Here is a 27,532-nt window from a genome sequence, read left to right on the forward strand (position 1 = left end):
ATCTTGTTGATGGGGAGGTCTTGTTTGTTGTTAGAAATAAGAGCCGGCGTCTCCAGGACACACCCTGTTCTGTTTTAGTGAATGGGAGGTTTCAGCCCTGACCTCTAAAAACTAAATGGCAGAGAGGCTGGTAGGGTGAAAACGGTATGCAAAAAAATCCCTTTTGCTTGGATTTTGTGTTCTGGTGCATGTCGAGTGGATTTTGGTAAGAGCACGTGTGTTCAGGGGCTGTCATCAGTATACCTTTTTATTTATTTTTTTGGTGGAATGCCACCTGGCTGTTTGATTAAGGTAATTTTGACCATGTATTTTGAAACAATTCAAAGTCAGAAAGGCTTGGAAGTCAGAGGCACCAGGTGGTAAAATGTTGGACCGTGTGGTGCGTGGGGTGGGTGGAACCAAACTCATGCTCTCTTCCTAAACTGCGGCAGCTCTGCTTTCAGAGGACAGACGCTGGAGTGCATGGAGGATGTGTAAGAAAGGATATTCCTCCATCCTTTCGGACGTGACGGCAAAGGCGTCTCATGCTCCCTTGAGGAATGAGACAGCACCGAAAATTCAGTACATCTCCACTTCCAGGTGACTCTGCAGACAGTAGACTGTTGAGAGTCACTACATTTGTGACGTTTTGTCTAAAAGCTTTTGCAAAAGTTTGCCAAGCCATTCATTATTTAAATAATTCAAAGTACATGCTTCAGAAGTCACTCTAAAAATAGAACCTGTTTCCCTGTCTGGTCAGGCTGTGTGCCTCACCAGGAAGCAGTGTTTACTGGTTTAGCAGCAAAACAAAGGTGGTTTTTCTGTCTCGCTATTTAGAGCTGGGAGGTTTACCTTGATTTATAATATATGAAGATCTAATCTTTCCATAAGGCTTCCCTGGTTGCTCAGTGGTAAAGAATACGCCTGTCAAGACAGGAGACTCAGGTTGGATCCCTGGGTCAGAAAAGGTCCCCTGGAGAAGGAAGTGGCAACGCACTCCAGTATTCTTGCCTGGGAAATCCCATGAACAGAGGAGCCTGGCGGGGCTATAGTTTATGGGATCGCAAAAGAGTTGGACATGACTTAGCAACTAAACAACAATCTTTCCATGTCTTTACTCTTAAATTCCTTTTCTGTGGCTGATGCCTGGTTCCTCTCTACTTCTCTTGCATTTGTCTTGAGAAATTCTCAGGATAGTTTTCTTATCACTCCTTAATGATTTCTGTGACATTGGTAGCACTGGATGGTTTTCATTGGCCAATATTGAGTAGCTTTCAAACTTGTGATTGTGGCAGGGCATAATAAATGAATTTTACAAAACAATTTAGGACATGCATTCATATATGTATGTAACTGAAACAGATTACTTGAAACAGTACTTATATTTCCTGTGAGATTCTTAATGTTTTCTATTCCATTACACTGATGCTTCTTATGAATTACTAGTGTGATTGCAACTCACAATTAAAAACAAAAACACTGCCTTCACGTATAGCTCCTATGTTACTTGCGGGTCATTCTGCCTTCTGAGAATCACCGGTCCTTTCTGATACAGCCTTTCCTGAAAAGCCTTCCTGCTGACCCAAGCTTTTCCTGCCAGCACCCCTCACTTTCAAGGCTCTTCTCCCCACAGAGTCCCCCTGCTCCCCTGCAGCCTGGATGTGAAACGCACAGCCCTAGCCTAGTGCTTGCATGGTGACCTCTGGTCATCAGTACGTAGTAAGATTCAGATCACATCCTTCAAGTGCAGTGCCAACCTGAAGACCAGCCGTCTGTGTTGTTTCTTGAATGGGTGTTTTCTTTGAGAAATTGACGCTCGTTTATTTTGTGAGGACAGCTAATCCTGGTGTCCAGTTCAAGGCTGGGAGCTCCCGCCCAGTATGCACCAGAAGAAATATCTGAGGGCTGCATTGGGGTTTCCCTGGAGCTGCTGTGATGGTCCCCAGGCTTCAGGGCCCAGTGGCAGTCCCACACACCTCTCCGTGGACATCGGACCCTTGTCTGTTCTTATTTAAAAAGGAGCAGTTATTTTAAAGGGGCATGGGGGAGAGTGGGCCTATATGTAGTTAATCATCATTCGGAGCGCAAACTCGGAGATAGTGTCTGGTATATTTCACTTTTCTAGTAATGGAATATAGATTTTTGTTTCCCCTTATGCGACACATCTCAAGGGCTCCAGTTTGCGTTGTCATTACCTTGGGAAAATATTTGATGGCTTGTCAGAAGGGAACATTTATAATTGTGTTTCTAGCCTGCACATTTTCAGCCTCTGGAACAGCATGACAGGTAATTGAGGTTGAAATCGACAGCATTTACCACTTTAAAATGAGCACAAGAAATGCCAGTGTGCACTGTGTGAAATGGAAACTACTTTGGTTTTTGTACTTCCGTCTACAGGGTCCACAGAGTCAGACACGACTAAAGCGACTTAGCAGCAGCAGCAGCAGGGTTAGCAGGGGAACTTCCCAGGTGGCTCAGCAGTAAAGAACCCACCTGCCAATGCAGGAGATGCACGTTCAATCCCTGGGTGGGGAAGATGCCTTGGAGAAGGAAATGGCAGCCCACTCCAGTATTCTTGCCTGGGAAATCCCATGGACAGAGGAGCCTGGCGGGCTACAGTCCATGGGATCACTAAAGAGTTGGACACGACTGAATAAATAACAACAAGGGTTAACATGATGCTTGGTGGAAGTCATTTTATAATGGGAACTATTTAAATGATTTGAATATTGTGTTTTCATAACGTTGGTGCAGGTCATCTTGTGGCAGTGGTGACCTCAGGATGTTGTGATGACCTCAAACCTTGGCTCTCCAGGGCCCGCAGGTGGGGGCCCTGCTGTATCAGCACGCCCTGGTGTCCTGGAAATGGCCCTGCTTCTCATTTTGGCGCAGAGGCCGCGCATTTTGACTCTCTGGTCGCTCCTAGCACTCCTCAGTAGTGATATCGGAGGCACGTTTTATCGCTGGTGTAGTGTTACTAATCTAAATATTCTACACTGCTTGAAATGTCTGTAGTTCTGGCAATAGTGGGATGTTTTGAAACCTAGATCTCACCAGCATGTTCCAGTGACCAGTGAATCACTTGTTTAAGCCAATTCCTCTGGACCATGTGCTGTTCTATACACTTGATCCCCATTTTATTTTTAAAATGATTTTATTACCGTTACCCTTGATGTAAACCAGAAAATAAGAGCCTTGTGTTTAATGGTGAGGTTGCCTCGTCGTCTTCTGTTATAGGAATTGTTGCGTTTCTTTTTATTTTTTAATGTAACGAGAAAGATTGTTAAGGTACAAGTGAAGCCATCTAGCTTTGCAGCGAGTACCATGGGGATCCATAAAACTGCTCCTTTGAGGCATGGAGCCAAGTTGGAACAAGAGGTTTTGTTAAAGATAACATGCCAGATGGGCATTTTAGGCAGAACCATCCTCCCCAAAGCTTCATATACTGTGCTGTCATCAAAGTCCCTTCTCATCCACACTGTTGAGAGCCAGCATCCTGATGGAGAAGCCCAAGGCTGGTGCCCAGCCAAGTTGTCCTGCTGTTACCGAGATGCAGGACAAAGTATTGGTTAACAGCCCAGACTCTGGAACCAGTCTACCCAGCTAGGAACTTCTCTGGTCTCTGGGTTCCCCATCTGTAAAATGGGCATAATAATCGTGCCCATCCACTACAGCTGCTCACTGAGGATTTGGCGTGCCCTTGATGCAGCACCTGCTTTGCTACTGTAGCCCTTAGGGGCCAGCACCTGCCTCTAGTTCAGATGGTGAGCTCATCTGATGGGTTTAGAAGTCTAACATCTCCCTCGGAAAACAGTGCAGGCATGTGGATGTTTTGTGAATTTTTGTGACAATGTACTTTAAGTTAACAATTGATAGGGTAGCCAAAGAGAGCAGATTATGAAACAGAGCTCTGGGATCAAACTGTCTCCTTCTGATGGTGGCCTCCCCGAGTCCTTTTCCCTCATAGCACCAGCACCAGTAGCCGGCCAGGAGAGGGACAAGCATAGAACCTCATCACTCTCATTAGGTAGACACACGGTCTATAGTCAGGAGGCAGACAGCTCTGAGTTTCTATTAGTGGAATTAACTGACGTACACAATTAAATCAGCCACATTCAGAATAGGACTGCTCCCTAACTGTCTGGACAGTGAAGATGTCTGTGCTGACTGTTGCTTGTTAAGAAGTACATCTTTGGCACCTCACGGCCTTGTGCATGGTGGGCGGAGGCAGATGCATATGAGGAAATAGAAGAAAACAGAGCCTCATCAAAAGGGTGGGGACTCTTCTCAGGCTTTGGCACACTCAGCCAGTGGTGATGTTGATCTTTCGTTACCCTTCACGTAATCTAGAGGAGACAGACAGCTTTCTAGTCAATCAGATTTTTTAAATTACTTAAAAGGACATTCTAAGTATGGAGCAAATCATTGCAGTAAATCTCGTTCACATTTACCTGCTGCCACTTTTTAAATGCAAGAGAATTTTTTTCAAGTGCGTTTGAAAAGCTCATTTTATAAATTAGAAAATTTCACAGTGAAGACTGAAAATAAGAGCCCAGAGTTTGGAATTTGGAGCTCTGGATTCTCTTGGGCTCCTTCTCAAGCTGGTAGTGGGACAAGTCTGATGATGTCTGTGAAGAACTTTCTATGATAGGCATTTGCACGTGGGCGTTTTTGTGGTTTTTTTGATAAGGTTGTCGAGGGTGGCGGACGTCATCGTCATGTTTCTTCCGGTTCACATCGCGGCCCATCTGGGTATCGGGGGCTGTGACACACATGCCCCTAAAGCAGGACATTGTGTCCGATGGCCTGTTGGACACCCCAGGGTCCAGGCCAGGGCCCCTGACCCTGACTTTAAGACTTACCATGACTCCCAGAGTCTGAAAGGGCACATGTGAGCTTATCCATGTAAATTTTCATTGAGGCCTGTGCAGTAGATGTAGATAGGAAGAAGTACCATGTGTCCAAAATTATAACCAGTAGATAATCCACGAACTTAGATTGTGAAGCAGTGTAATTACTAGGTTGAAAGTTCAGGGCCATTTTTTAAATAAGTAATGTATAAGATGTATTAGTAACTGGCTTCTATACTCTTTGCCAAGACTCAGCTCTCAAGGAGCTCTTTCATTTATGACACTTTATAAATATTCATGAAAATTGGCCCCAACGTTTCTTTACCGACTTCTCTTTAAACTGGGCCAGCTGTGCCCCCAGGCCCTCTGGAATCCCAGGTATCCCTTCCCTGGCTGACTGCCTGCTCCCCAAGTCCAAGAGAGGCTCTGTCTCCAGTCTGTTGGGTGATCGACGCCCTGCAGGATGTCTGCCAGCTGCAGATCAGGTGTGTGAGGCCTTGGGCTCACCCATCTCCAAGGCAACAACCATCTGTGGCTCACCTGGGCCTCTGCCTTCGACCCATCCCCACCACTGTCCCAGGCCAGGCCCTGGACCTTTCTCTATTTGTAAAGAAACACGTTTTAGAACGTTGACACTCACTCAATAGATGAAAACACTAATTATTTTTCTCTCTTCTTAACAGACACGGGACGACTTCCTGGGACAGGTGGACATACCCCTTAGTCATCTCCCGGTAAGAACGGTTGCCTGCTTTATAATGCGTGCAGTGAACAGCAGTTTCTGTCTGCAATTCCGGGGTATTTTCAGGGCAGTATTTCCTCCACACTGTGGAGAAGGCTGAAATGAAACACAGATACTGTGAGCCTGACCCCTTCTAGAAGGTGGTCCTTTCAGGAGGCTAGGAGATCACTTTAATTGTAAAAACAGGTGTCCTTGAACCATCTACAGGTACCTATCAGCGTCGCCAGCTACTTTCTTATCTCATCTTCCTTTGTCACGTCATACAAAACAGCTGCCTGCTTCTGCCAAACCCCTTCTCCTTGTCACTGGAATGTCCTTGCTTTGAAGTTCATCCTTCGGCTCTAATCACGTGTGTGTTCCCTTTGTCTGGAATTGTACACGCTGTTTCTCCTGCACTTCATCTGCACAGACTGTGTTTCCGTGACTTTGGTTATGGCTTTCTCGGTTGGCACAGAGACAAAAGAAAAGATGCTATTGGTCCTAAGTGAACTTGTCAGCTGCAAAGACTCTGGTTTCAGAAACGATACTGGGTCAGCACGTGTGCTGTTGCTAGTAAGCCTCTGCTCAAATGTGTAGCAAAAGGACGGGGGCTGTTGACCGTGACTGAGCTGAAGGGTGACTCCCGCGTGTTCCAGTACCTATCGAATGGGGGCCCAGGCCTCCCTGGCGAAAGGTAAATGGCCTCGTGCTCTGGCTCTCTTCCCCCTGCCACGGGGCATCATGAAGCTCAGTAGCACCTCCTCATTGTGCCCAGTCGTGTCTCACTCTCTGAGACCCCATGGACTGGAGCCCGCCAGGCTCCTCTGTCCATGGAATTCTCCAGGCAAGAATATGAGATTGGGTAGCCATTCCCTTCTCCAGGGGAATCTTCCCAACCCAGAGATCAAACCTAGGTCTCCTGCATTGCAAGCAGATTCTTTACCATCTGAGCCACCAAGGAATCCCCCACAATAGCAACTAAGAGAGACTAAGTCAAATGTTTCTGCCTTCCAAGGACATTATTAAAAAATGCTCAATGTGAGCAAATAGCATAAATCGTCTATAAACTAAAGTGGCCCAAACCACCTAGTATGAGCCTGCCGCTGCGTTGAAGCTGCAGCTCTCACCCTCTGTTAGAGACCAAGAAAGGCCGTCTTACCCAGGAAGCTCTTGGAGGTCTGGTGTGAAGGACTGTGACGGCAAGCACTTTACTCCTGTTTACTCAGCGGAGCTATTGGGGATGAAAGGTTTGAAGCTCGTTCCCTTCCCAAAGATTGGAAACAGCAGTAGTGACATTAGAATATCTTTGTTTATTTCTGCATAAAAACCTGAAGCTTCAAGATACTTGCGGAAAGTGGTCATATGCACAAGACGGATTCCGTGAGCCTTCAGAACGCTGATTGTCCTTTTACGGTCCCGCTGAGAGCGTGGGGGTGTCTCCACCTTGAGCAGAAAGATTGTTCATGTATTTCTACATCAGTGGGTCTTCTCTCCATGCTCTTCAGGCTGAAGCTGTAATCACCTCACATTTTTAGACAGTGTTGGTGGGTTGGCCACTTCTCACATGGGTGTCCCCAACTACCCGTTTCCCTAAAGTAAAAACCGCATTACAGGGACTCTCCTGGTGGTCTAGTGGCTAAGACTCCATGCTCCCAAAGCAGGGCACCCAGGTTCAATCCCTGGTCAGGGGACTAGATCCCACATGCCATAAGTAAGACCCAGTACAGCCAAATAAATAAATATCAACACACTCCCTGGTCAGGGAACTAGATCCCACATACCATAAGTAAGACCCAGTACAGCCAAATAAATAAATATCAACACACACACATACATCATAGTCAAGGCAAATTATGTACTGATATTCTCTTAAGAGGTGCAGCTGGAATTTTTGAACAACCTGCTCCAGCAGTTCCTTGTTTGAGAGAATGGGCATGGGTTGGTTTTGAAAGGTTGAGGGGAGCTCTCAGAGGATAGAAGAGTGTTTCTCTTCAGAGACAAGTCAGTAGAGAGAATGTTTTTACCTTTGGAGTTGGGCGGAGGCAAGAGTGAGCTTTCAGAGAAGGAAAGGCTCCAGGCAAGAATAGAAACCAACCGGTTCAAGAGTGGAGCAGCGAGCGCTCAGAGAGGGCTGAGGCCTTGCGCGTGAGCTGAGCCAGCTGAGTAAGGAGACCGGTGTCGGGTCTCCAGGATGAGTGTGCCCTGGAGCACCGTGTCTCCTCCTTAAGACTGACCGGCTTTGTGGAGCCCAGGACAGTCCTCAGGATGGGTCACACGGGACGCAAAAGGAGAGGCGAAGGTGCATTCTTCATCCTCTAAGCAGAAGTGGAACCCAGCCGGCATGTTCTCAGTGGACACGGCTTTGACCCCAGGATTTGAGGTGCTCTCAAGTGGATGTTCGATCCTTTGTGTAGGACCCTCATGGGGAAATTGCACAGTTAATGTTGTAGGATAACACAGGTGTGAGTATGTGAAATGGATGCTAGCATTTGAATATATTTTGTGGGTAGATAATGGATTCTCTTTTCTTAATAGCTACTTGACCACTGTCAAGGCTATATGGCCTGTGGATTCAGTGATGTTTAATATCAAATTTTAGGTAAAAGAATTTAGGAAAGTTGTCTCACTGGTCATGAGGGATGGTAGTGCAGAGCGGTCCTGTGGTAGTGAGGTGCTGCCTAGGCCTCCTCAGACTCTGAGGAATCAGATTGGGCATCTGGTTATTAATTAATTCCAGACAGCCCCATTCCCTGATAGAGGATTTATTCCTTTCACAGATGTTTGCTGATATAGACATGATTCTAATCTCTGAGGAAAAATCAGTGACGCAAGTTCCTCCCTCACGTGTCTCAGCAGGGCCACCATCGCCATAAACACGTGTTAGTCGAGCATTTGAAATGTGGCTAATGTGACTAAAGAATGGAATTTATCGTTTTATTTCAAGTCATTAAAGTTTACATTTAGAAGCTACATGTGGCAATATGGCACCCTCTTTCAGACCAGATTCCCCCAACTTAGGTGAAAACTGTATGGTTCTGAATTCCGTTTTCCTGAGCTGATAATTCTGCCTGTTGGAGAGAGCTGGGGGTGGAGGAGTTCTCACACCCAAGTTTTACATGTGTGTACTATCGCTTCTGTCGTGTCCACCTCTTTGCAACCCCATGGACTGTAGCCCCCAACCAGGCTCCTCTGTCCATGGGATAGTCTAGGCAAGAATATTGGAGTGGGTTATTATGGCCTCCTCCAAAGGATCTTCCCAATCTGGGGATCAAACCCATGTCTCTTTCATCTCCTCACTGGCAAGTGAATTCTTTACCACTAGCCAGAATTATCACTCAGGATTCAGTTTTCCCCCTACCTGAATACAGCTGCTGGTGGATACTGGCATTTGCAGTGTAAAACCGTGCTCTTAAGTCCTGAGGAACGTCTCTCCTAAGCTGTCCTCACTCACACCTGTAAATTCCCCGACCTCGAGAAGCCTACCAGGAAGACCAGAGGGTCAGGGCAAGCCTACTTCCAGTTTATTCTGGTTTAGGAGCAGACCCATCTGTAGACACACGAGCCAAGTTATATGCACTTGAGCATCTCAGAGCATTCACAGCAGTGCTCCTCAGCCCATTGCCCACTGTTGGGTCCCCAGATAATTAACTGTGTGTGCTGCTGGGCCTTGGGGACCATTGGGACGGTCCGGCTTGCAGTTCTCCTGCCAGGGAGACAAGCAAAGGAGGCCCCTGGAAACAGAGAGACCAGGCCGGGAGGGCCGTGTGAAGCCGAGATGCACTCTGCGTGTTAAAGCATCAGTACCCCGGTCAGTGACCACAGTGGCCCCAGGAGGCTAGCGTTGGCTCCATGTTTGCCCTTAAACAGGAAGGAGTAAAGAGACATAATGAGAAGGAAAAGTAGCATCTTTCCCCCCTTTGATTATGAATTCCCCAGTGCTTTATCAAATGCTTCCAGATGAGAGAAAATGATTTTGACTTGTCAGTCATTTTCATTCTTGGCTCTCAGGCCAGTTCTGCCAGTTTTACTTGTGGAAGGGGGGAAAAAAGGATAGGAAATAGACCCAGGGAATTTAAAATGGTAGGGACCTCTGTTTCCTTGGCTTCTGTTCCAAATATGCCACTCATCTTTAATTTTTTTTTTTTTTCCGTTTTACTTACTATTGAGTGTGCATGCATGCTAAATCACTTTAGTTGTGTCCAGTTCTTTGCAACCCTATGGACCTTAGCCCCTCCCCCCATGGCATTCTCCAGACAAGAACACTGAAGTGGGTTGCCGTGCTCCCTCCAGGAGATCTTCCAGACCTAGGGATCCAACCAGCATCTCCTGCATTGGCAGGCAGGTTCTTTACCACTAGCACCATCTGGGAAGCCCACTGTTGAGGTTGGGAGTGAGTAAAAGAGAGGAAACAGGGAGAGTAAATGAGGTTAGTCGTCTGACCTTTTATGCGGATCTGAAAATTAAGAAAACATAGATTCCTATTCACAGAAGTCTCCAAATGTCAAGCTTTAAAAGATCTCTCAGGAATAGTTGACTCAGAGCCTGGAGATGGGTAGGTTGCCTTGGTAATCTTAATAAGTTAGTAATCCTTTATGGGACTCTTGTTTGTCTCACCTGTAAAACGAGAGTATTCATGTAGATGATGCTAGGTTTCCATCCAGCTCTGTGAAAGCGTGTCTTCACTGTCCATGGCACTAGCTGGCATTAGCTGTCCATGGCGCTCACTAAGCAGAGGCACTGCGACCATGACGACGTGTGTGTTGCCTGGGAGACTTGGGCAGCACGACGCATGTGGCGGAGGTAGAGGCTGTGCTCTCCTGATGTCTGTACTGCAGCTGAAACAAAGCTCCTCTATTTTATTTCTCCAGTGCATCACCAAAAGTGACCTTAGCTATAACTCTCCTATTCTGACCTTTTTTTTTAAGAAACACTATCATTTTTTACATGTTTATTAAATTCTTTGTGTCATTCCCCAAAAGTTCAGACAATATTTTATGACTTCTCCTTAATAATTACTTAGAGACCAAAATAGCTCCAAGATTTGTATTAACAACAGAATGACATTTCTGGCAGGTGTTTGCCATTTACACCTCTGAAACTTGTCTTGATTCTTCTATCAGTGTCTTCCCTGTCCTGTGAGCCCTTTCCCATCACCCCTCCCAGATGCAAAATCTCTGTATCTGTGGAAAACACACTGAGGTAGAGAGAGCTGTTTCAAAACACGAATTTCTCTTGTATTAGTCAGGTGCCACTCCAGGCAACCAGGGCTGCCTTGAGTTTATGGCTTTCCTGCAGTGAGGCGGCGTCGGGATGGTAGCACTACTGTTTGTCATCTTAACTGTACTGGAAGGTGACTCAAATGATGAACACCCCTCTTATAATTCCAGCTGGCACCAGGGTAATGGTTCTGTCTCACGTGTACAGAATTCAGTATCATAGAGCTTAGAGGGACTTGAGAGACCATTTGTCCATTCCCTGTATTTTACGGGTGGGGACCCCTGGGCGCACAGAGGTCGGTGACTTGCACAGTGATCTGCAGGCTGACCAGACCAGAGGTCTCCAACATTGATCTGTGGTGCAGTCAGGGGGGCAGAGGGGCTCAGTCTGAGGCTTGGGTGCTTTTAGCCATTGCATCCCTCTTTTGAGTCTAGGGTCCTGATAAGGCCATTCCCTTCCACTTGCCCACAAAGTTATTTTTCACATTTACATATATGTCAAGTAACTGCAGTTCTGTTTAAAGCAATAAATCTTTATAAGGTGAAATTGCTGTGTAACCAAAAGATTTTTTTTGAATGCTCGTGGCCTGGGGTAGGCGGTAGAAGCATCTATTTTGGCCACTGGTGCTGTTAGCATCAAGCTGTTTGAGATGGCTTTCTCCCAGCAACACTCTCAGGGAGTCTTCCCTGGGCGTTTCTCCAGGGACTGGGATCCAGCAGGAACTGAATAGTGCCAGGAAGAATCCTGTTGTCAGAGATGACCATCTTGTTCATGCTGGAGAATTTCCATGGAGGTGAATTCTCATCTTCTAATGCCCTGTCTTTATTGCAGAGCACTGCATTGATAGTGTTCACAAGTGACATGAAAATGTAGAATTGACTGATGATGATAATGGCTGACATTTGTTAAGTGTGCCAGGAACCCTTGTGAGGACTTTTTATGGACCAGCTCAGTTGATCGATTTAATTGTGACAATTCTATAAGCTCCTGTTACCGCCCCACTCCATGGATGAGGGCACTGAGGCACAGAGAAGTAAAGACTTTGCCCTTGGCCACGTGGCTTTGTAGGTAGCAAAGCCAGAGCACAGACCTGGGATGTCTACTTCTTAAGTCTGTGTGGTGTTTGTCATTTAAACTGTGTAGTGTATGGACAGTTCTGTTTTTAGAGTCCCTGTAAGCTCTGACTTGGTGTGTGTGTGTGTCTAACTTCAGAAAAAAGTCTTGAGAATATAGCTGACTTTGCTTAGTGGGGATGGATTTTTGTGGCCTTAGCAGTTTACTGGAGATCAGGTGAATTAATCAGCTACTTTGTGCTTCCTTTGTGCCAGACAGTGCTCTTGGCGCCAAGAATACAGTGGCAGGCAAATCCAAGTCTCTGATCTTACAAGGTAGTATTCTGCAGGTGATAGGATGATAAACTGGTAGATACATAAATAAGCATAAATACATAAAACAGTGGAATTAAATCGGGACAGTTGAAGATGAGAAAGGGAGGCTGTGATGGTGACTTAGGATGCGAAGTCTGAGGATGTGACTTGGGATTCTGGACTTGGATGGCAAAATGGAGACCGCCATGGCCGTCTGAAGTCAGGGATGTCCAGCAGAAGGACCTGTGAGGGAGGGGTTAGACGACATGCATGCAGGACAGATGAGGTCAGGAGGGGTGGTGATGGTTCAGTCGCTCAGTCATGTCTGACTCTGTGACCCCAGGGACTGCACCACAGGCTTCCCTGTCCTTCACCGTCTCCCAGTGGAGTCGGGGGTGAATGCAGAGACTGGTTCCCAATGAGATGAGAGATAGTGAAGAACCAGACCACGTTTAACCTCGTAGGTCCATAAGGAAGAATTTTCAGCTTATTATAAGCAGAATAGGAGGCCATTGAAAGTTTAAAGCAGAGAATGATATAGAAGATAATATTACAAATATAAATGCACACGCATGCCCTTCTGATTTATAATAAATCATTTTGCTGTGGTGTGTCCCTCTTGCTGCAAAGGTATTTTAAATTGTGTTTAATTAAGGAGCCTAGGTATTTGAAGTTTTACTGCATGTAATATTTTTATTTTTTTAATAAAATTATTATATATATTTCAATAAAAATATTAGTTTTATTCCTACTGATAATAGTTGCTATGTTTGAACATACCAGTCACTGTGGATTTACATACATTGACTCACTCAAGCGTCACAACATTCTAATAATAAGCATGAACATTTCCATTTTATAGACAAAGAAACTGAAGTTAAAAGAGAGTAAGCAACAGCGTTATTAGCGCTATAACCAGGCTTTGAACCTAGATCTGTCTCTGCTCTTACACACAATTACATCCAACTCAGGCTGCAAGGTATATAAAAGTCTACATAGTAATTCTAGAAAATATTATAACTTGTGGTTTACCCTTACTACATAATTTTTTAATTAGTTTATTTTAATTGGAGGCTAATTACATTACAACATTGTGGTGGTTTCTGCCATACATCAACATGAATCAGCCACAGGTGCACATGTGTCCCCCATCCGGAACCCGCCTCCCGCCTCCCTCCTCACCCCGTCCCCCTGGGTTGTTCCAGAGCACTGGCTTTGAGTGTCCTGCTTCATGCATCGAACTTGCATTGGTCATCTGTTTTACATATCATAATATACATGTTTCAGTGCTATTCTCTCAAATCATCCTACCCTCGCCTTCCCCCACATAGTCAGAAACTCTCTATTCTTTACATCTGTGTCTCTTTTGCTGCCTTTCATATAGGATTGTCGTTACCATCTTAACAAGTTTCATATATGTGTGTTAATATACTATACTGGTGTTTCTCTTTCTGGCTTACTTCACTGTATATAATAAGCTCCAGTTTCATCCCCCTCGTTGGAACTGACTGGAATGTGTTCTTTTTTATGGCTGAGTGATACCACTGTGTACGTGCACCACGGCCTCATCATCCATCCGTCTGCCAGTGGGCATCTAGGTTGTCTCCTTGTCCGGCCATTGTAAACAGTGCTGCAGTGAACACTGGGGTATATGTGTCTCTTTCAGTTCTTGTTTCCTCGGTGTATGTGTGCAGTGTGTATTTCCTCAGCTGTATAGGAGTTCTGTTTCCAGTTTTTTAAGGAATCTCCACCTTGTTCTCCATAGTGGCTATCCCATTTTGCATTCCCACCAACAGTGTAAGAGGGTTCCTTTTTCTCCACATCCTCTCCAGCATTTATTGTCTGTAGACCTTTTGATGACGACCATTCTGACCAGCGTGAGATGATCCTTCATTGTGGTTTTGATTTGCCTTTCTCTAATAATGAGCAATGTTGGGCATCTTTTCACGTGTTTGTTAGCCACCTGTATGTCTTCTTTGGAGAAATGCCTGTTTAGTTCTTTGGTCCACATGTTGATTGGGGGGTTTGTTTTTCTGGTATTGAGCTGCTTGTACATTTTGGAGTTTAATCCTTTGTTAGTTGTTTCAGTTGCTATTATTTTCTCCCATTCTGAAGGCTGCCTTTTCACCTTGCTTATAGTTTCCTTTGTTGTGCATAAATTTTTAAGTTTAATTAGGTTCCATTTGTTAATTTTTGTTTTTATTTCCATTATTCTGGGAGGTGGGTCATAGAGCATCCTGCTGTGGTTTATGTCAGAGAGTGTTCTGCCTGTGTTTTCCTCTTAAGAGTTTTATAGTTTCTGGTCTTATATTTAGATCTTTAACCCATTTCGAGTCTTTGTATATGGCGTTAGAAATTTTCTAGTTTCATTCTTTTACACGTGATTGACCAGTTTTCCCAGCACCACTTGTTAAAGAGGTTGTCGTTTCTCCACTGTCTATTTTTGCCTCCTTTGTCAAAGATGAGGTGTTCATAGGAGCGTGGATTTATCTCTGGGCTTTCTATTTTGTTTCATTGATCTATATTTCTCTTTGTGCCAGTACCATACTGTCTTGATGACAGTAGCATTGTCGTACAGTCTGAAGTCAGAAAGCTTGATTCCTCCAGTTCCGTTCTTTCTCAAGGTTACTTTGGCTATTTGAAGTTTTTTGTGTTTCCATACAAATTGTGAAATTATTTGTTCTAGTTCTGTGAAAAATACCATTGGTAGCTTGATAGGGATTGCATTGAATCTGTAGATTGCTTTGGGTAGTATACTCATTTTCACTATATTGATTCTTCCGATCCACAAACATGCTACATTTCCTCGTCTATTTGTGTCCTCTTTGATTTCTTTCATCAGTGTTTTATAGTTTTCTATATATAGGTCTTTTGTTTCTTTAGGTAAATTTATTCCTAAGTATTCTATTCTTTTCATTACAGTGGTGAATGGGATTGTTTCCTTAATTTCTCTTTCTGTTTTTTCATTGTTGGTGTATAAGAATGCAAAGGATTTCTGTCTATTAATTTTATAACCTGCAACTTCAGTATACTCATTGATTAGCTCTAGTAATTTTCCAGTGGTGTCTTTAGGGTTTTCTATGTAGAGGATCATGTCATCTGCAAACAGTTCTACTTCTGCTTTTCCAATCTGGATTTCTTTTGTTTCTTTTTCTTCTCTGATTGCTGTGGCTAGGACTTCCAAAATTCTGTTGCATAGTAGTGGTGAGAGTGGGCAGCCTTGCCTTATTCCTGATTTTAGAGGAAATGCTTTCAATTTTTTGCCATTGAGGGTAATGTTTGCTGTGGGTTTGTCATATATGGCTTTTATTATGTTAAGGTATGGTCCTTCTGTGCCTGGTTTCTGGAGACTTTTTATCATAAATGGGTGTTGAATTTTATCAAAGGCTTTCTCTGCATCTATTGAGATAATCATATGGTTTTTATCTTTCAGTTTGTTAATATGCTATATCACTTTGATTGATTTGTGAATACTGAAGAATCCTTGCATCCCTGGAATAAAGCCCACTTGGTGTATTTTTAAATTAATGAGATAGGAACATTTTTTTTCCTACTTGCTTTGACCTCTGATTTTGTACAACAAAATACTAATTTCTATTTTAAATGAATAAATACCACAATTACATTCATAGCTTCTTGAAATAAGCACCAGCAAAAGGCTGATGGATGATGCTGCCTAGGACAGTCTCTGTGGAGGAGATGCTCTTTCAGTTATCTGAGGCTGAGGACATATTTTAATGTTAAAAGTAAAATAAAATTGCATTCACAGATTGATCTTGCATATTTTCCTGTTAACCTCACTCTTAGATTTCTTGAATCACAAGGGACAGGCAGGCAGGCACCAGTGACTCCTGGTTCTCCAGAGTTAATCAGCAGCATGAGATTGAGGCCTGCACCCAGCAGTTAGAAATTACACTTGGCAGTAACAGCTATAATTTTGTAAATTTGTGGAAGGCTGGGGTTGGCTCCTAAAAAATGGGTGTTGATAGTGACATCTAGCGGGTCTTAAGGAGATAAGTTCTGTGACCTATGAAGTGTGTGATTAATTGTCAGCACTGTCTGAGGAGCCAGCTCTGTCTTTGCCGAGCACATTCTAAAGCATGCAGGTGGGTTCTCGGTAGTCCAGGTGGGTGGACGCGACATACGAGACCCTTGGGAGCACCAAAACTTACTTTTTCTTCCTTTAGACAGAAGACCCAACCATGGAGCGACCCTACACATTTAAGGACTTTCTCCTCCGGCCAAGAAGGTGAGGCTTTTAGGCTGCAAGTCATTCTTTATGCTTTGGCCTTGGTTTTCTCTGAGGAAGATTTCAACATATTAACTGATTACATCTGTTTAAAGCATCGTAAATATGAAGTGTCAAACCAAGTCACATCCTTTGTAACAAATTTTTCTTCCATCATGCAGTCATAAATCTCGGGTTAAGGGATTTTTGCGATTGAAAATGGCCTATATGCCCAAAAACGGAGGCCAAGATGAAGAGAACAGTGAGCAGCGGGATGAGATGGAGGTAAGCCAGGCACTCCGGCCGTGGTTTGTTTTCCTTCCGTAAGAGCATGTGGATATTTTACATGAAGGTTTTATAATTTAAGGAACTAAATGTTTATAAATATGAAGGAACTTAAATGTGTTCATGAATTTGCATCTTCCACGGATCTACCAATATTTTGCTTTTACCAAAAAAACAAAAAAGGTAAGCTTTTCATTTTACCTTATAACACAAATCATCGAAGAGGTGTCTTTTTATGAACTGCTCTAACCCCTGTTCTATTAACAGCCCCACCACTGTGTGAAATTCTCCCCCACATATTTAATTTTCTTATTTCTTTGGACTTTCAGCGCTTAATAAATTCCCTGTAGCACTTGGAATTGCTTCAAAGTGGGTGAATGATGTAGAGGCTGTTCCAAGTCTCTCACTCGCTTGGCCTGCAGGTGAGCGCGTGCATTAGAAACGCTCTCCTCTAGATAGGCCGTTCCGCAGTTAGCTTTCCAGGGGAAGTTTCTTTTGTTCCCTCTTGGCAAGTTAAAATAGAAAACACCACTTTTTAACTTTGCTGTCACATACGTCTACCATGGGTCCTATCGGACCTTCGCAGCACAGGCTCCAGACGGTGCTGCTTCATTAGACACATTCTCGTGTTCCAAGAATGTCCGTTCACGAGACCTCTCTGTGGCCTATTTGCACATCTGTTTGCAGCTGTTGCATATACATGGTGTGTGAATAATGCATTATGGGCAAGTAACTGCACCCACCCCCCCCAGACCCAGAGGTCCTATTTCCAAGCAGTATTTCATGTGCAGGCTTTCGTCTGTCTCTGGGAGAAGGACTGAAGTGGGTGGTAGGTAGTCTTGACTGTTAAGATTTCATAAGCACATCCACACATTTTTATCTCAAATCCAAGGAATTTTTTTTTTAACACTCCTCCAGCCTTCCAACTGTGAATTAGTTAATTTTCCAGTGACTTTACTAGGGGATGTCAGGAAGGAATACTTAATGCCAAAAATATGTGTTGCAAAAGAGTACCTCTGACTCGGGGACTGTGAAGGCTGCTGACGCGGCGGCAGCAGGTGGGGAATGGCCAAGTAGGAAGAGGCAGCTTCCAGGCTGTTCCTGGCTGCCGTGCGTGCTCGTCCTCCCTAGAGGGGCATCAGGGAGCTCCCCCTCCTCCAGGGGCCACCTTCCCGTGGTCCTCCCTGGGGAGCAAGAGTGCCCCAGGCCTCCTGGTGGCCTGTCCATGGCATCTGCAAGAACGCACGTGCTGTGAGGCTCATCTTCCCAGCTCCCTCCTACCTTCCGGAGGTGTTGAAAAGACGACAGCTGTAGCATGACCCATATGATTGGCATGGCTTTGTACAGCCCCAGAGGCCATCAGGTCAAAATAACAAACACGAACTATGAAAGAGTGTAATGGGACTTAGGTAACGTGAGGGGCTGCTTGGATCCCTGTCCATGTCACGACCCGCACCACTGTCCTTGGGGAGGGCAGTGCAGTTCGTTGGCCATGGCTCAGAGCATTTTTGTGACTCTTTTCGAATTGACATTTTTTCCGCCTTGTTTTGAGAATTTCTTGAAACATGGCGCACGAAGCCACTGCCGGAGCCCACAGGAGCCAGGACACAGGGCACGGATGCCCTGGAACCAGCAAACCAGCCTGACGCCCCTCCCTCTCTTCTGCCCCACAGCCCGGGTGGGAAGTCGTTGACTCCAATGACTCGGCTTCTCAGCACCAGGAGGAGCTGCCCCCGCCTCCGCTGCCCCCCGGGTGGGAAGAGAAGGTGGACAACCTGGGCCGCACGTACTACGTCAACCACAACAACCGGACCACCCAGTGGCACCGGCCCAGCCTCATGTGAGTGCCGTCCGTGGTCGCGAGCCGTCCCCACGCTCTGCAGACAGGTGCCCACACAGCAGCCCTGTGCACAAAGCTGGGAAGCGCGTCTTCTTCAGTGGAAGCCCGTGATTGTGCATTGCGGCGGGAGTCCTCTTGGTGTAGGTAGAGGGCGTGAGAACCTACCAGAACCTATCAGGTTATAAAGAAGCTCTGGCCTCCGTATCATGGTCTCCTGCTGTGAATATGCACTAATTTATTTTGCATGTCATCTTTATGTAGATTTATGAGATGTAAAACCAAGGTCATTTTTCTTAGGTTTAGCTTAATGCATGGTGATTACATCTCTGCTCCCTTCTTCAGTTTCAGCAAACATACTGACTGTACCATTTCCTCTTTAACTTTTTGGAGTTTTATTCCATAATTATTTGATTTAGAAACCCTCTCAAAACTTTTTTTTTTCCCCTTTTTGAGAAATTTATAGATCACCCCCGTGATATCATTAGAAGCAGATGGGAGGGTTGCTAACTCACAGTTTGTAATACTCCTCGTTCTAGTCCCTTGCCAGCCTCAGGGACACAGTGAATTGATTATTATTTTGTTCACTGGACAATTTTTGGTTTAATAATAGCAAACACTAATTAAACCTCATGACTGTAAAAAAGGATTTGAAGCAGCTTGCTTTTAAATGATAGTATAGAGCAAGACCTAAAACTATTAATATACAATAAAAGACAAAAACAAGTACTAAAAATGTAAAAGGAAAAGGCTATCCTAAAAAAGGTGAGCTCCCCGGCAGACAAGACAAGGAAGTAATTATCAGTGAATTGTATAATTTTCAGTATACAGGCAAGTATATCAGGTGAGATAATTTTCTCTTTAACCCAGACTCTGAAGGAAATTTGCTGACGATGGTTTTTGAACAAGTGTTAGCGAGATGATGGATGGTGTTGTCAATAACCCTTTTGTCTTTAGAAATGGCAACGGTAGTCTGCATAAGACTGGGGGGTGGGAAGGGTTGCCAAGAAGTCTAGTCTAGGTGGTGTTTGATTTAGAGGAAAAGCTTGCAGAACCTGCAACAGTGAAGGCCAGTCCTTCCTAAGCCCCTGAGTGGGTTCTCGTTAATGTCAGGTGCCCGTGGGCAGCTTTGGACCACCTAGCATGAGCACCAGCTCATTGCTGCCGGGACGGCATAGTATCCCAACATCCAGATGATGTCAGACTCTTCTTTGTAATAATTTTTTCCACATAGAAATATAAATGGAAATGGTTTTGTTGGTTTTTTAATTAATTTATTTGTTTTTACTATTTCCCTTTAATCAATGACCAAAGCTGTTAAAACTGTTTTAAGTCATTTGACTATTCTAGTTATTTGTAGTTTAAGAAAAAAAGTAACCACCTTGGACTTGGTTACATGTAGTGATCAAGATTCTTGGTAGCAACACCCTGAGCAAAGTACCTTTATCTACCTTTGTTAAAGATCAGTATCTGAAAATAACACTTTTTGGGGACCCTAGTGTCATGTGATCTCTGTTAAAAAAAAAAAAAAAAGTGACCACTAGGAGCTCACAGAGACTAATAACCAAGATATATAGAGAGAAATGTTCACTGTCATGAATAATTACGCAGACCGAAGTCTCTGTTTGGGGGGTAAGTGGGAACAGTTTTTACTTTCTCTGCCTCAGAGAGTGGTGAAGCTAATGGAGAAATCCCTAGGGAACACTTCATACGTTTTTTTAAACACACCACCTTCAGTGTCCTGTAGAACTGAACCAAAACAGAAGCTGTAACTTATGTAAATGCTGGCTCCTCAGGAGTCCAGAAACAAATTGGGAAACTGTGGTTCTTCCAAGTTCAGGTTCACGTGTAGTTTAGGGAGATGGCAGTGACGTGATGGTCTGCACAGCCGGCTCACCGGAAGGGACATTTGCAGAGCTCTGGGTGCAACTTACCGGCTGCCTCTTTCCCATCAGGAACGACATCTAGAAAGCAAGAGAAGACTCAGATGAGGGAAAAGGGTTGGTTTCCATGATAACCTCCTGTTGAACCGTTTGAGAATTTGAGGTTCTTTGTCCTTAACTTGATTTGGCTTGACCAGAGCCCTCAAGCCCTCCAGATGATTTTAAAATGTTGTTTTAATTGAAAAATGATTTTTTTTTCATAAATCAGTTTTCACAGAATCCTATAAGCATTCCAGGGATGGGGGCGGGGGCGGGTATTAACAAGTGTCTTTATTCAAAGGCTATATCTGACCCGAGGAAGTCAGATAATGAAGTGATGGTTGCATTTTACAGAGAATGGTGGCCCTCCTGGGGAGTCTCAGTGCTTACCCAGTTTGCTTACCCAGACTTCAGGCCCTACCAAGTCCTCCTCGGCTCCCCGGTGCCCTCAGGCTGTTCTCACAGGGTCCTGCCCTCCCTGCCTCTTGCCGCCCACGGTCATCAACACAGAGCGTCTGATCACGCGGGCTGCCCTTGAGGACTTTCTCTCCTGAGCCCTGTGGGTCTGCTGCCTCTCAGTCCCCTCCAAAAACACAAAACCAGAATGTGCCCCTCCCCCCAGCAACCTTCAGATGCCAGCCTCCTGTCCCTTCCTCTGGGAGAGCCAGGCCTCTTCTGTCCCAGTCTGTCTGGACAGACAGAAAGCTGGACGCTTTCCCACGAGGACACAGAGCACATAATTCTCTTACTGCCTGTGTGAGCAGGGACTGTGGTTTCCTCTTCACAGATCAACCCCTAGCACCTGACACAAAGTAGGAGCTTTTAACTGAATGAGCGACTGCAGATGAGTCGTTTCTGAAAGTGGGTATCAGATGCGTGGTTTAGTGAACTGTCGGGTACTGGATGCAGAGATTAGGACGGAAGGTGACCACGGAACACTCCCCCAGGCCTCTCAGGTCAGATAGTGGCTTTTTAAAACACCTTTAATTTTAGATTTGTCCTTGTCCTATTTAAATGTAAACCATAAACTTTTTACTGTTAAAAGCAGAAGTTCAAAAACATGATGAAGGAATCGTATTAAGATTATAAATGAAGATGAACTTGTGAAACACTCATTTTAACTCTTTTTAGTACTTCTTTCTAAACCACTCTACTTCTCCCGTCTTAGCAATCATTTAATCATCTCTTGATGACTCAGGTCATCATTTGTCACTGACAGTCACTGATAGGATGTAAATGATCTGATACACTGATCTTAACTGGCACTGAATTTGATAAATGTATGGTTTTTCTTGTCTTTATTAATTTGTATATTTCCTGTCAAATGAAAAATATATATGTGAAATTAATGAATGAAGAAAATTGAAAGAGCCACTCCTTAGGTTTTTTTTCCCTGCCCGCAGTAAAATCATGTTTCTGTTTTGTCAGCTCAGACCTATTTTTAAAGTTCATTTTCCCATTAGTGACCATTTAAGCTTCCTGTCAGTTTTGTCAACCCTCTCATTCAATTGCTTAATTAAGGGCCAAAGGCCTCACTTGTATGAATATTTTCATTTCGTCACTAAAGACCATAAAAAAGCCCAGACTTGGAATTTCAGAATCAGAGGTGTCTTTCTTCTTTATGCTTTTTAGTTGTTTCTAGTTCACACTGATTACTAATTATTTGAGCATGTTGGATAAGGAGGATTAACATAATTGACTTTAAACACCCCTTAAAAAAAAAAAAAAAAAAACCTTTTCAGAATAATAGAATTTTATATACTTCTCAGAGAGAAAATGCAGATACAGTAATATTAAACCTTATTTTCCTCAATGTCTCCGAAATCCCTGTAACAATTCAAGTGTTACAACCCAGAACATGCATGTGCTGTTGACTAAGTGACAACTGATATTTCAAGTGAAGATATAAAATTTTCATACAACTTTTATATATAGTGTTTTTAAATAAAGCCATTATAAAGTGAAATTGAATTGAATATCCTGTAAAAATCACCGTAGCCATGTAAAATCCTAAAGATAATATTATATTCTCAAACATATCTAAGAGAGTGTTACTTTTTTATCATTCTGTTTTGATAGTTTCATAAATTGTATTAGTATACTTGTGTGTCCCTTGATTTTAATTAGCTTCTTTGTGGCCTTAATTATGTCATTTTTTTCAGATATAGTTTAATACAGCTATAAAATATGCAAAATAGGTATTTCTGAGAGGTTTTAAGAATTTATGTATCGGTTGTGTACACACAGCAAAACGTCATTTAGATCTTTATTAAGAGTTATTGATTTAATATGGATTAAATAGAAGCCAACCTCTTACTGTCACTTTACCAGTAAAGCTAAAACTTGTGAAGATTTTTGGTGGAACTATTCAGACTCTTAGAAGCTGGTGATAAAGAGTCACCTATTTATTTGCAAATAGTGCTGCTTATCGCAGGCTGTTCACTGTTACAGGGCCCAGTAGGCTCTTTTGGGGGAAGATAGCATGTCTGAGACTGCATTAGAATGTCTTAAAACCTGTGTTTTAAGGAGAATCGATAATGAGGGCCTTTGATTAATACTGGATTTCAGTTAATCTGAAATAATGTTTTCAGCTACTGTGAAATATTAATTTGCAACATCATGGTGTCTTATTGAAAGAGTCTGTAAGCGTTTTCTCTGAAAAACATTTTGACATTTAAACCTCTACTTTAAAAGCCTCCAAGTAATATTTCTCCCAAAGGAGAATTGCCTGTAATTTACTGCAGAAGTTTTAAAGATGGAATCAGTGCTTTTCAAATCCTAAATTAAGAGTTACATGACCAAAAAAAAAAAAAAAAAGACTATGAAGTTACAGTGTTCTTCAGATCCTAGTTGATTTGGGAGGTAATTGCCTGATGTTTGTGTGAATTTTAAAATAGAGTTTAATGGGAGTTTAAAAGTGAGTTTAAAAAGTGTCGTGATTGTGAGGTTCTGTCAAGATGAAAGCCACAGTGGCTGAAAAAGTTCATGTTGAATCCGGAATGTGTCCTCCAGACACCGTACTTACTGGTTGATTGCTGATGACCAAAAGTTGGGGCCTTGTCATTGCTGGACTCCTTGAGGGGTCGCCACTAACTGGCCACGAGTGTGAGCTCGCCTGTCATTCTCCTTCAGAAAGCCTCGCTTCTCATGGGGCAGCTGGATGGAGGACTTTGATTTCTCATCTTTCTTAAACACCATAAAGTACTGCTACAGTATATCCCTGAAAGATACTCAAAAATATTGTGGCAGAGGCATTTAAAAACTGTGTTTATTTCAATGAAGCCGACCTGGAAGTATACTCCAGCCAAGAGATGTTGGCAGGTTCTCCTTTGAGGGGCCAGCTGATTCTCAGGGTTGAACGGGAGAGCACTGACGTCGTGTTCCATGTCGGGCCCTGGGTGAGTGTCGGGCTTGGGTTGAAGGGCCAGGTATCAACACCGGTTCTCTGTCTCGCCCCCTCGCTCCGTGTGCGCCCAGGGACGTGTCGTCCGAGTCCGACAGCAACATCCGGCAGATCAACCAGGAGGCCGCGCATCGCCGCTTCCGCTCGCGCAGACATATCAGCGAGGACCTGGAGCCGGAGCCCAGCGAGGGCGGGGAGGGCCCCGAGGTGCGGCCCCGCCTGCTCACTCCCTGCAGACCCCCGCCTGCTTACCCCCCGACAGCGCCCCCTGTCCGCGGGCTCCAGGGCGGGGAGGGCCCCGAGGTGCGGCCCTGCCTGCTCACTCGCTGCAGACCCCCGCCTGCTTACCCCTCGACAGCACCCCCTGTCCGCGGGCTCCAGGTCGGGGAGGGCCGCAAGGTGCGGCCCCGCCTGCTCACCCCTATAGCACCCCCTGTCTGTGGGCTCCCGATGTTGTCTCAGTAAAGGCTGTCTGAAGGAAAAGAGCACAGTCGGCTAGCTAGTTGAGGACCATTGGGGTATTTACTAACTTAGAAAGTGCTTCTAGAGGCCATCTTCGAGCATGCATAATTTACATCACTACGAAAGTGCATGACATTTTTTAGCACTTAATTAATATATTTTCACTTTATACTTTTATTTTTCCCCATAGTCTAAACATATCTTATTAAACAGCAACATGGTAATCATCTTTGAGCAGTTGATGGAACCCTGCCCTGTAACTTCTTTGGGTACCAAATATAATTTTGAGTAGTTTTGACATGGTGAAATAGGTTATTACCAAGAAAATACAAATTGGGGTGAACATAAATGTTCATAAGTTCACCCTTAAATGCTTATGGCAGATCTCTGGGGAAAATATGTATAAATTGAACAAGAAATTAGTAATTGCCGTAACTTCAGTACTGCCTTAACAACTCGGTTTACTTATTGGAAATCCATTCTTATGTTAGGCAGATCATTCACAAAATGTTCCAGTGATCAAAACTGGAAAAGCAAAATAGATGATGCCGTATTAAATTCATGAAAAGTTAATTGATACCAGTGCTTACTAACAGTTTATAGCATCTCTGCTATTTTCATTGTGAATCCTCAATGGTTAGAGTAAAAGAAAATTCATGAAAATGGTAAATTCCTGAGGATATTTTTTAACCCGTGCAGGTAGTATCGAGTCTAGAAGCAAGCCAGTGCTCAGAGAGGTGCTGTTACAAAGGGGTTGAGAGCACAGCCCCTGGAGCCAGGCCTGCTTGGATCACTGTTCCCTGGTACCAGTTACTCCCTCAGCCTCAGTTTCCTCATCTGTTAATCAGGCTGGGAGCCTTATCTTCCTTACGGATGCTGGGAAGACCCTCAGTCAATGTGAACGACAGTTAGGATGGCTATTACCATGGCGGGGACAAGAGGGTCCCTCGTTCCAGCACTCACCACAGCGTCTCTTCCCCGGCAGCCTTGGGAGACCATTTCAGAGGAAGTGAACATGAGCGGAGACTCGCTCAGCCTGGCGCTGCCCCCGCCACCGGCCTCGCCCGTGTCCCGGACGAGCCCCCAGGAGCTGTCCGAGGAGCTGAGCAGAAGGCTGCAGGTCACTCCCGACTCCAACGGCGAGCAGTTTGGGTCTTTGATTGTAAGTCATGGTCTTGTTTGAGAAGTTGAGTGAATATTTATCATTTTTTTTGTTGTTGTCACTTTTCAGAGAATCTTGTTTGTAAATAACGACCAAGGTCTCCTAGCCCCCAAATAATTCTGACATTTTCCAAGTTCCTTCTTCCATGGGAGAAGCAAAACTATACCAAACATAGCCCAAGCAGGTGAAGCGCTTTCTTGATTCATAGATAACTCGTCTATGACTTCTGTATTATTAAACATTAATCTCATAGAATTTCTTTTCCCAGCAAAAGATTCCTGAAACAGTACCTTCATCACAAGTTGGTATTTCGCAGTGGGACCTGAGAGCCATTGGGCCTCCACGTTGATCTCATACATCATACTCTGCGTGCTTTATCATTCTCATTTCACAGGTGAAGGCATGATGGTTAAGTGATCCATCCAAGACAGGTTAGGATAGGAGACAGAAGACATCTTGTAAGTCCCAGAGAAAGGCTGTGAAATTGTGACACGGCCACTAGCGTAGCATTTGAACTTGAGTTCTCAGCTGTCAAGCAGATTCATTCTAGACACTTGAGGTGGGGTTAAGCCCCATTGAGAGTCAGCAGAATCAGCCATGAAGACCTGTGTTTGACAACACAAAACTGCAGGAAAAGCCCATAGAAAATTCTTGCTTGTACATAAAATTGAGAAGCAACGCAGTCTCAGTATTTCTCGAGAAACTGAACCAGCAGATGCACTGCAGTAAATGATGGTAGTCCCTCAGCTGAAAATGGCGTCCTAGAAAAATAATCATCATTACAGCCGAATCACATGTAAACGAACAGGAGGGCTGCATAAAATGTAAAAGTTAGTAGGTACTCACAAGACTGTCACTCCTTCAGCTGTGTGTTTTTATTTTAAAAGATACCTTTGGCCCCATCAGGAGTTACAGTGACTACTCAGTTAATGTGCTTTTGTATTAAAATTCTATGAGTATCTTTCAGAAAGAGAAATAACTCTGAGATGTAAATGTAGTACTAGAGGGACAGGGGGAAACAAAGAGTTTGCATACATGGGGTATTTGAACTGATAAAACCGTTGCTGTGGAAACAGCATAAGCATGGAAGTCATGTATTTAAAACCTTGTAAAAGGGAGTAAGTGCTGCCAGAACCGTAACAATGGTATCCCTTTAGTCTACCAAGTGAAAACCATCATTTCAGTGACTTGTAATAGGGAACTCCTTCATTCTAAGTTCATAAAATATCTTTAAGATGGAAGTATAAGTGACAGAATTATTTTGTGTTGAGTCCAGTTCAACTATTAAGTATTTAGGAAAGAGGAGATTCTTCTCCAGTTTTGCTTGCCAGAATCAGTCTGTATTCAAGGACAATAGCATGAACTTTTACTAAAGCATGAATCCTTCATGCTCACCATGTGGAGAGACTTGAAAAGCCTGCCATGCAGCACCACAGAGTCTGTCTGTACCTCACCCCATTTTCCTCACTGGGAAATACTAGAAGTGAGGAGATGCTGCAGACTTGTCCCCTGTGCAGACCTCTTGCTCATTTGACCCCTGACTTGCAGGTGTGACCTGCTGCTGATCTGTGAGTCTGTTTTTTGTAAAGCCATATAGACCTATGCAAACAAGCGAGAGGAACATATTATACATTATCTCTAGATTGTTTTTTAGCTTAACCTCACCTATTTTCCTTCATTCCTGTTCTGAACAACTTCATCTCCATTCAGAAGCTGAAAGTATTAATACCTAGCCCTTCAGAAGAAGGCTAAGATTATATGTGAGTTCCCCTAGAAATAGAATCCAACTGCTTCTTTGTCAGTGATAAGAACAGTCAATGAATGTTTAATAACTATTAGGTTAGTATCGTTTCCTTTATTCCTGTTCCACTGGAATTTACCCAGAGGTTGCTTCTCAAAGCTTCTTTTTCCATCAATGGAGCAGCATTACCTGTGGCATCCCCTTTCATGTTTTGGCCTCTTATTTTTGGCTGTTATCACTCGAGACACTTGAGAATGACAATGAAAGATACTTGATGACTTAAAGGATTATGTTCATTACTCCAAAACTATGGTGTTTCATCGAATTACCTTCTAATATTAAAGAGCAGTCAGTAGGC

The 27,532-nt window shown here is 43.9% G+C and overlaps 1 protein-coding gene across 13 annotated transcripts in view; it reads left to right on the plus strand.

The window, feature by feature from the left end:
- The window catches only part of NEDD4L (NEDD4 like E3 ubiquitin protein ligase), a 380,847-nt gene that overhangs the window by 284,064 nt on the left and 69,251 nt on the right, over nt 1-27,532 (plus strand). For all 13 annotated transcript variants that reach the window (XM_070778579.1, XM_070778580.1, XM_070778582.1 and 10 more), the window contains 6 exons: nt 5,513-5,563; nt 16,322-16,383; nt 16,545-16,647; nt 18,321-18,487; nt 23,884-24,016; nt 25,257-25,433. In XM_070778579.1, coding sequence (XP_070634680.1) covers nt 5,513-5,563; nt 16,322-16,383; nt 16,545-16,647; nt 18,321-18,487; nt 23,884-24,016; nt 25,257-25,433 — 693 coding nt within the window. The remainder of the gene's footprint in view (nt 1-5,512; nt 5,564-16,321; nt 16,384-16,544; nt 16,648-18,320; nt 18,488-23,883; nt 24,017-25,256; nt 25,434-27,532) is intronic.

The sequence above is a fragment of the Bos indicus genome, chromosome 24, assembly GCF_029378745.1.
Source record: "Bos indicus isolate NIAB-ARS_2022 breed Sahiwal x Tharparkar chromosome 24, NIAB-ARS_B.indTharparkar_mat_pri_1.0, whole genome shotgun sequence".
Classification (NCBI taxonomy): domain Eukaryota; kingdom Metazoa; phylum Chordata; class Mammalia; order Artiodactyla; family Bovidae; genus Bos; species Bos indicus.